We start from the raw sequence: 9,908 nt of genomic DNA on the forward strand, positions 1-9,908 counted from the left end.
CGCTCCCTCTACTGCTACATTTAGAACATGCAATTGATATACCTGCAACAATTTATATAACAGTGTAGCTACAGTTGATACATTGTTAATATGATGCAGCTTGTCACTGCATACAGGTCACATTACACGTGTCAGCCACGACAGGGGTTTATTTAGGAGGATGCAATTTTACAGAGCTTTCAGATATACGAACAAAATCATCTATTTAATTAAGAACGGGTCAATGTGGCAGCCCAATGCATTTTTTTATTTAACAAGGCAAGTCAGTTAAGAACACATTCTTATTTACAATGACGGCCTAGGAACGGTGGGTTAACTGCCTTGTTCAGGGGAAGAACGACAGATGTTTACCTTGGCAGCTCGGGGATTCGATCTAGCAACCTTTCAGTTACTGGCCCAACGCTCTAGGATACCTGCCTCCCCGCATTTCCACCTAAACGTTCCATCCTATTGATTGTGCCCCATGTGAAAGTAGTGGCATAGAGAAGATGCAGTAGCCAATATAGCCTATAGCCAGCCTAAAGTAGAGCCTTCATTATTAATGATATAAAATAAAAAATATCCCATACAAAACACGCAGACACAATTGTGGCTGATGTTTACGTCATAAGTGTTCATATCTTTATTGATTGGATGGTTTCTGTGGTAAGCGTTTAGATGTAAGTGGTAACAGACAATTATGTTGCAGGCTTTTAGATGTAAGTGGTAACTGAAAGGTGGAAGGAGGGGAGGAAAGGGGAAGGGTTGGGCAATTGAGGATATTGAGATGGGAAAACGCTCTGAAGTAAAGGGGAGGAGAAAAGAGAGGGATGCAAAAGAACGAGGGAACAGGTAGAGGAATATGCATGTATGTTTTGAGAGAGAAACACTGCTTTGTGCAACACACTCATGTCTTGTTTAAAACCAATCAGTCCGTTTGCATTCTGCACCAGCCTCCAACTCATCATCAGATTAAACATATAACCACCAATACATCAGTGCGTTGTAAGTGATATAAAGGATAATTCATATGAATGTGTTTCTCAGTGCGTCTGTCTGTCTGTCTGTCTGTCTGTCTGTCTGTCTGTCTGTCTGTCTGTCTGTCTGTCTGTCTGTCTGTCTGTCTGTCTGTCTGTCTGTCTGTCTGTCTGTCTGTCTGTCTGTCTGTCTGTCTGTCTCTGCTTTTTAAGGGGGTAAGGGTTGATTATCGGTCTGCTCGCACTCTGTCTGTGTCTGTCTGTCTCTGCTTTTTAAGGGGGTAAGGGTTGATTATCGGTCTGCTCGCACTCTGTCTGTCAGTCTGTCTGTCTCTCTGTCCTTCCAACCGTCCGTCCGTCCGTCTGTCTGTCTGTCTGAAGGATTCATTGTATGTATTTATATATATCTGTCTGTGTACATCTGTGTCTGTCCATCTATGTCAGTCCGTCTGTGCCCTGCAGTGATGTGATGTATGTCTGTGATTCTGTGTCAGTGTCCGTCAGCCCAGAGGAGTCTTAGAGGGCGGCAGGGTTCCGGAAGTTGTGCCCTGCGAAGCGAGCCTGGTCTCCTAACTCCTCCTCAATCCTAAGAGAGGATAAAGACAAAAAGAGAAAGAGATAGTGAACGACAGAGAAGAATTCAGAGAGGAACAGACAGACAGACAGACAGACAGACAGACAGACTCATACAGCAACAACCACACCGTGAGTAGGGTACCAACCTCATGAGTTGATTGTATTTGGCCAGCCGCTCTGATCGACAGGGAGCTCCAGTCTTGATTTGTCCAGTGCAGAGGCCCACCACCAGATCAGCAATGAAGGTGTCCTCTGTCTCACCTGAGCGGTGGCTCACCATCACCCCCCAGCCATTCTCCTGAGCCAACTTACACCTGGAGGACAGACAGAGAGACATACACAGAAAGACAGACAGAGAGGGAGAGAGAGACAGCGACAGATACAGAGATGGAGAGAGATACACAGAGAACAGACAGAGAGAGAGAGAGAGGTACAGAGATGGAGAGAGGAAGAGACAGAGAGAAAGAGAGAGAGGGAGCGTGGTGGATGAGGTGAGTTCTCACCTTTACAATATAAAGCACATTGAAAATCATTATATAAAGGTCTGTATATAGGGTTTACAATAACATAAAACCTGCTCTAAAATCAACACACAATCTGCATCCCAAATAGCAACCTAGAGTATGTATTTCCTATATAGTGCACTACTTTTGTACAGGGCCCATATAGCACTATATCAGGAAAAGGGTGCCATTTTGGACACACTCTAAAATGCGAATCAGCTCCACACTCCCCTCCCTGACTCACGCCTGGATGGCTTCGGTGACAGAGCCGATCTGGTTGACTTTGAGCAGCAGGCAGTTGCAGGCCCTCTCCTCCAGGGCGCGCTCTATCCTCTTGGGGTTGGTGACCGTCAGGTCGTCCCCCACCACCTGGATCCCCACAGAGGCTGTCATCTGGGACCAGGCCGGCCAGTCATCCTGGTCAAACGGATCCTCAATGGACACCACTGGAGGAGAGAGGGCCAGGAGGAATGTTAGTGAGTGTTTGTGTGTGCTGCAGCCATAATGGAGAATAAGGACAGGGGGAGAATGAGGGTAGGCTGAGGGTGACCTGGGGCAATGCCTCTAGACACTGATCTAAGGACAGTTTTGTATTTAAACCCCTAATGGTTAATGTTACCATTTCTGAGCAGTAGATATTCCTAGATCTGTCCCTAAAGGAAATATCTACCTAGAGTGAAGGAAAGGACTCTACCGTGTTAAGGAGTTTGTATGTGTGTATGTGTGTGTAAATGTGTGTATGTGTGTGTATATGTGTGTGCCTACTCTAGCGTGTTAAGGGGTGTGTGATGGGTGTTGGTTGATTAACTCAAGACCCACTCATGGCCCACGGTAGTTGGCTCAGAGGTACAGCGTGTCAGCCTTAATGGGGATTTTAATTACTGCCTCTGACTGGACACGCTATACTATCTCCCATATCTGCCATTACACTCTACACTCCTCAGAGAGAGAGAGAGGGAGAGAGAGAGAGAGAGAGAAAAAGAGAAAGAGAGAGCGAGAGAGGGAGAAAAAAAGAGAAAGAGAGAGAGAGAGAGAGAGAGATTGGACGGCCTCCCCTCATTTCCTGACACCAGTTAAGGAGGTTTTAATTATGCGCTACAGTGCACATTTGGCAAGGTGGGAGCTGCACTGATGTACCCTGTCTCCCATCACTGGTGCTTATCCATGTCTCTATGGCTGTGTGTGTGTGTGTGTGTGTGTGTGTGTGTGTGTGAGAAACAGAGCTTCAGTACAAGACATCACGGTTATCGTCGGGAGCAGAATAGCCTAATTAAACATATCATGGAACAATTGACCATGTTAGGGTGACAGGTACACACACACACACACACACACACACAAACCTGGGTAGTCATTGACGAAGCCCTGGTACATGTCGCAGAGCTCTTGGGCGCTGATGTGGCGGTCTGCGTTGGGCGGAGACTTGAAGTCCAGGTCGTACTTGCCCCCTTTGTAGAATTCAGAGGCTGCCACGTCCATCCCGATCACCACCTTGTCTGTGAAACCTGCCTTCTCAATGGCTGTCTTGATCAGCTCCAGGGCTGCACAAGACAGAGGGACAGGACAGAGGGACAGGACAGAGGGACAGGACAGAGGGACAGGACAGAGGGACAGGACAGAGGGACAGGACAAAAGGGACAGGACAAAAGGGACGGGACAGAGGGACGGGACAGAGGGAGAGGACAAAAGGGACAGGACAGAGGGACAGGACAGAGGGACAGGACAGAGATACAGGACACAGGGACAGGACAGAGATACAGGACACAGGGACACGACACAGGGACACGACACAGCGACAGGGGGACACAGGGACAGGACACAGGGATAGGACAGGGAAAGGGAGTGTGACAAGAAAGGTGAGCAGGGAGAGGGGGTTGTTATAAAACAGTGAGTGATAAATCCAATGCGGGGGTATTGTGCTTGTCTTGCTCTGTCTCTGAAAGCCAATGTGCTGTGTTTATTTATGAGCCCAGTTCAAAAACAACCACGGGCGCCCACCCCTTCCGTATTTACAGTAATATTGGGAATCTTGCACATTCAGAAATTATTCATACCCCTTGACTTATTCCACATTTTGTTATATTACAGCCTGAAATCAAAATGGCTAAAACAGATTTTTGTTCACACCCATTTACACACAATACCCCAAAATAACAAAGTGAAAACATGTTTTTAGACATTTGGCAAATTTATTGAGTCAATACATGTTAGAATCACCTTTGGCAGCGATTACAGCTGTGAGTCTTTCTGGGTAAGTCTCTAAGAGCTTTGCACACCTGGATTGTACGTTGTGTTTTAGGTTATTGTCCTGCTGGAAGGTACATTTATCTCCCACTGTCTGGTGGAAAAGCAGACTGAACCAGGTTACCTGTAGGATTTTGCCTGTGCTTAGCTCTATTTAGTTTATTTTTATATAAAAAACCTCTCTATTCCTTGCCAACGACAATCATGCCCATAACATGATGCAGCCACCACCATGCTTGAAAATATGAACAGTGATACTCAGTGATGTGTTGTGTTGGATTTGCCCCAAACATAATGCTTTGTATTCAAGTTAATTTCTTTGCCACATTTTTTGCAGTTTTACTTTAGTGCCTTGTTGCAAACAGGATTCATATTTTGGAATATTTGTATTCTGTAAAGGCTTCCTTCTTTTCAGTCTGTCATTTAGGTTAGTATTGTGGAGTAACTACAATGTTGATCCATCCTCAGTTTTCTCCTATCACAGCCATTAAACTCTGTAACTGTTTTAAAGTTTCCTTCCTCTCCGGCAACTGAGTTAGGAAGGATGCTTGTATCTTTGTAGTGACTGGGTGTATTGATATACCATCCAAAGTGTAATTAATAACTTCACAAAGCTCAAAGGGATATTCAATGTCTGCTTTTTATATTTTTACCCATCTACCAATAGGTGCCCTTCTTTGCAAGGCATTGGAAACCCTCCCTGGTCTTTGTGGTTGAATTTGTGTTTGAAATTCACTGCTCGACTGAGGGACCTTACAGATAATTGTATGTGTGGGGTACAAAGATGAGGAAGTCATTCAAAAATCATATACAACAATATTATTGCAGACAGAGTGAGTCCATGCAACTTATTATGTGACTTGGTAAGCAAATTGTTACTCCCGAACTAATTTAGGCTTGCCATAACAAAGGTGTTGAATATTTATTGATTCAAGACATGTTAACATTTCTAAAAACGTTGACATTATGGGTATTGTGTGTAGGCCAGGCTGTAATCCAATAAAATGTGGAAAAAGTCAAGGGGTGTGAATACTTTCTGAAGGCAATGTAAGCCAATTGGAAGGCTGTTTCCTCACATCTGAAAACCCAGAAAGCTGAGGGTCTACAGAAGTTGTTTTCGGACCATGCAGTAGTGTCTTTGATATGTCTTTCCTCCTGTCTCTCACCTTCAGTGTTCTCCAGTATGTTTGGGGCGAACCCCCCCTCGTCCCCCACGTTGGTGGCGTCCTGGCCATACTTCTCCTTGATCACTTCCCTCAGCGTCTGGTACAGCTCCGCCCCCACACGCACAGCGTCCCTGAAAGACTCCGCCCCTACAGGAAGTACCATGAACTCCTGCATGGCCAGCTTGTTGCCCGCATGAGAGCCCCCGTTGATGACGTTAAATGCCTGAGGGAGAGGAGGACCAGGGGAGGAGAGGAGAGGGAGACATACATCAGTGTTTGTCAATTTACAGCATTTATTCATTCCTTTATCCAGTTGTTCCTTCATTCCTTTATCCAGTTGTTCCTTCATTCCTTTATCCAGTAGTTCCTTCATTCCTTTATCCAGTTGTTCCTTCATTCCTTTATCCAGTTGTTCCTTCATTCCTTTATCCAGTTGTTCCTTCATTCCTTTATCCAGTTGTTCCTTCATTCCTTTATCCAGTTGTTCCTTCATTCCTTTATCCAGTAGTTCCTTCATTCCTTTATCCAGTTGTTCCTTCATTCCTTTATCCAGTTGTTCCTTCATTCCTTTATCCAGTTGTTCCTTCATTCCTTTATCCAGTTGTTCCTTCATTCCTTCATCCAGTACTTCCTTCATTCCTTCATCCAGTAGTTCCTTCATTCCTTCATCCAGTAGTTCTTTCATTCCTTTATCCAGTAGTTCTTTCATTCCTTCATCCAGTAGTTCCTTCATTCCTTCATCCAGTTGTTCCTTCATTCCTTTATCCAGTAGTTCTTTCCTTCCTTCATCCAGTTGTTCCTTCATTCCTTTATCCAGTTGTTCCTTCATTCCTTTATCCAGTAGTTCCTTCATTCCTTCATCCAGTACTTCCTTCATTCCTTTATCCAGTTGTTCCTTCATTCCTTTATCCAGTAGTTCTTTCATTCCTTCATCCAGTTGTTCCTTCATTCCTTTATCCAGTAGTTCTTTCATTCCTTCATCCAGTTGTTCCTTCATTCCTTTATCCAGTAGTTCCTTCATTCCTTTATCCAGTTGTTCCTTCATTCCTTCATCCAGTACTTCCTTCATTCCTTTATCCAGTTGTTCCTTCATTCCTTTATCCAGTTGTTCCTTCATTCCTTTATCCAGTAGTTCTTTCATTCCTTCATCCAGTTGTTCCTTCATTCCTTTATCCAGTAGTTCCTTCATTCCTTTATCCAGTGGTTCCTTCATTCCTTCATCCAGTTGTTCCTTCATTCCTTCATCCAGTACTTCCTTCATTCCTTCATCCAGTTGTTCCTTCATTCCTTCATCCAGTACTTCCTTCATTCCTTTATCCAGTTGTTCCTTCATTCCTTTATCCAGTTGTTCCTTCATTCCTTTATCCAGTTGTTCCTTCATTCCTTTATCCAGTGGTTCCTTCATTCCTTTATCCAGTGGTTCCTTCATTCCTTCATCCAGTAGTTCTTTCATTCCTTTATCCAGTTGTTCCTTCATTCCTTCATCCAGTAGTTCTTTCATTCCTTTATCCAGTTGTTCCTTCATTCCTTTATCCAGTAGTTCTTTCATTCCTTCATCCAGTTGTTCCTTCATTCCTTCATTCCTTCCTCAGACCCTTTTACAGGGGCTGAGTCACTGACTTACTGGTGTTCTTCCATGCCGTCCATGGGAGGGGTGCGTCACTTGAGTAGGTTGAGCCACTGACGTGGTCTTCCTGTCTGGGTTGGCGCCCCCCCCCTTGGGTTGTGCCGTGGCGGAGTTCTTTGTGGGCTATACTCGGCCTTGTCTTCGGACGGTAAGTTGGTGGTTGTAGATATCCCTCTAGTGGTGTGGGGGCTGTGCTTTGGCATAGTGGGTGGGGTTATATCCTGCCTGTTTGGCCCTGTCCGGGGGTATCATCGGATGGGGCCACAGTGTCTTCTGATCCCTCCTGTCTCAGCCTCCAGTATTTATGCTGCAGTAGTTTATGTGTCGGGGGCTAGGGTCAGTCTGTTACATCTGGAGTATTCTCTTGTCTTATCCGGTGTCCTGTGTGAATGTAAATATGCTCTCTCTAATTCTCTCTTTCTCTCTTTCTTTCTTTCTCTCGGAGGACCTGAGCCCTAGGACCATGCCTCAGGACTACCTGGCATGATGACTCCTTGCTGTCCCCAGTCCACCTGGCCATGCTGCTGCTCCAGTTTCAACTGTTCTGCCTGCGGCTACGGAACCCTGACCTGTTCACCGGACGTGCTTGTTGCACCCTCGACAACTACTATGATTATTATTATTTGACCATGATGGTCATTTACGAACATTTTAACATCTTGACCATGTTCTGTTATAATATCCACCCGGCACAGCCAGAAGAGGACTGGCCACCCCTCATAGCCTGGTTCCTCTCTAGGTTTCTTCCTAGGTTTTTGGCCTTTCTCAGGAGTTTTTCCTAGGGAGTTTTTCCCAGCCACCGTGCTTCTTTCACATGCATTGCTTGCTGTTTGGGGTTTTAGGCTGGGTTTCTGTACAGCACTTTGAGATTTCAGCTGATGTACGAAGTGCTATATAAATAAATTTGATTTGATTTGATTTGATTTATCCAGTAGTTCCTTCATTCCTTTATCCAGTTGTTCCTTCATTCCTTTATCCAGTAGTTCTTTCATTCCTTTATCCAGTTGTTCCTTCATTCCTTTATCCAGTAGTTCCTTCATTCCTTTATCCAGTAGTTCTTTCATTCCTTTATCCAGTTGTTCCTTCATTCCTTTATCCAGTAGTTCCTTCATTCCTTCATCCAGTAGTTCTTTCATTCCTTTATCCAGTTGTTCCTTCATTCCTTTATCCAGTAGTTCTTTCATTCCTTTATCCAGTTGTTCCTTCATTCCTTTATACAGTAGTTCTTTCATTCCTTCATCCAGTTGTTCCTTCATTCCTTTATCCAGTAGTTCTTTCATTCCTTTATCCAGTTGTTCCTTCATTCCTTTATCCAGTAGTTCTTTCATTCCTTTATCCAGTTGTTCCTTCATTCCTTTATCCAGTGGTTCCTTCATTCCTTCATCCAGTTGTTCCTTCATTCCTTTATCCAGTTGTTCCTTCATTCCTTTATCCAGTTGTTCCTTCATTCCTTTATCTAGTTGTTCCTTCATTCCTTTATCCAGTTGTTCCTTCATTCCTTTATCCAGTTGTTCCTTCATTCCTTTATCCAGTAGTTCCTTCATTCCTTTATCCAGTTGTTCTTTCATTCCTTCATCCAGTTGTTCCTTCATTCCTTCAACCAGTTGTTCCTTCATTCCTTCATCCAGTTGTTCCTTCATTCCTTCATCCAGTAGTTCTTTCATTCCTTCATCCAGTAGTTCATTCATTCCTTCATCCAGTTGGTCCTTCATTCCTTCATCCAGTTGTTCCTTCATTCCTTCATCCAGTAGTTCTTTCATTCCTTCATCCAGTTGTTCCTTCATTCCTTCATCCAGTTGTTCCTTCATTCCTTCATCCAGTTGTTCCTTCATTCCTTTATCCAGTAGTTCCTTCATTCCTTTATCCAGTAGTTCCTTCATTCCTTCATCCAGGTGTTTCTTCATTCCTTTATCCAGTTGTTCCTTCATTCCTTTATCCAGTAGTTCTTTCATTCCTTCATCCAGTTGTTCCTTCATTCCTTCATCCAGTTGTTCCTTCATTCCTTTATCCAGTAGTTCCTTCATTCCTTTATCCAGTAGTTCTTTCATTCCTTTATCCAGTACTTCCTTTATTCCTTTATCTAGTTGATCCTTCATTCCTTTATCTAGTTGTTCCTTCATTCCTTTATCCAGTACTTCCTTTATTCCTTTATCTAGTTGTTCCTTCATTCCTTTATCTAGTTGTTCCTTCATTCCTTTATCCAGTTGTTCCTTCATTCCTTTATCCAGTTGTTCCTTCATTCCTTCATCCAGTTGTTCCTTCATTCCTTTATCCAGTTGTTTCTTCATTCCTTTATCCAGTTGTTCCTTCATTCCTTTATCCAGTAGTTCTTTCATTCCTTCATCCAGTTGTTCCTTCATTCCTTCATCCAGTTGTTCCTTCATTCCTTTATCCAGTAGTTCCTTCATTCCTTTATCCAGTAGTTCTTTCATTCCTTTATCCAGTACTTCCTTTATTCCTTTATCTAGTTGTTCCTTCATTCCTTTATCTAGTTGTTCCTTCATTCCTTTATCCAGTACTTCCTTTATTCCTTTATCTAGTTGTTCCTTCATTCCTTTATCTAGTTGTTCCTTCATTCCTTTATCCAGTTGTTCCTTCATTCCTTTATCCAGTTGTTCCTTCATTCCTTCATCCAGTTGTTCCTTCATTCCTTTATCCAGTAGTTCCTTCATTCCTTTATCCAGTAGTTCCTTCATTCCTTTATCCAGTTGTTCTTTCATTCCTTCATCCAGTTGTTCCTTCATTCCTTCATCCAGTTGTTCCTTCATTCCTTCATCCAGTTGTTCCTTCATTCCTTCATCCAGTAGTTCTTTCATTCCTTCATCCAGTAGTTCAT

At 43.5% G+C, this 9,908-nt stretch overlaps 1 protein-coding gene across 2 annotated transcripts in view; it reads right to left on the reverse strand.

Moving 5' to 3' along the window:
• Positions 1-1,132: 1,132 nt before the first annotated feature.
• LOC115187945 (gamma-enolase) overlaps positions 1,133-9,908 on the reverse strand; it is a 13,780-nt gene continuing 5,004 nt past the window's right edge. For both annotated transcript variants that reach the window (XM_029747032.1, XM_029747040.1), the window contains exons 7-11: positions 5,446-5,668; positions 3,379-3,576; positions 2,280-2,481; positions 1,679-1,846; positions 1,133-1,542 (exon numbers count right to left, since the gene is read on the reverse strand). In XM_029747032.1, coding sequence (XP_029602892.1) covers positions 1,473-1,542; positions 1,679-1,846; positions 2,280-2,481; positions 3,379-3,576; positions 5,446-5,668 — 861 coding nt within the window. In that variant the 3' untranslated portion in view covers positions 1,133-1,472. The remainder of the gene's footprint in view (positions 1,543-1,678; positions 1,847-2,279; positions 2,482-3,378; positions 3,577-5,445; positions 5,669-9,908) is intronic.

Source organism: Salmo trutta, chromosome 3, assembly GCF_901001165.1.
Source record: "Salmo trutta chromosome 3, fSalTru1.1, whole genome shotgun sequence".
In the NCBI taxonomy this organism is placed as follows: Eukaryota; Metazoa; Chordata; class Actinopteri; order Salmoniformes; family Salmonidae; genus Salmo; species Salmo trutta.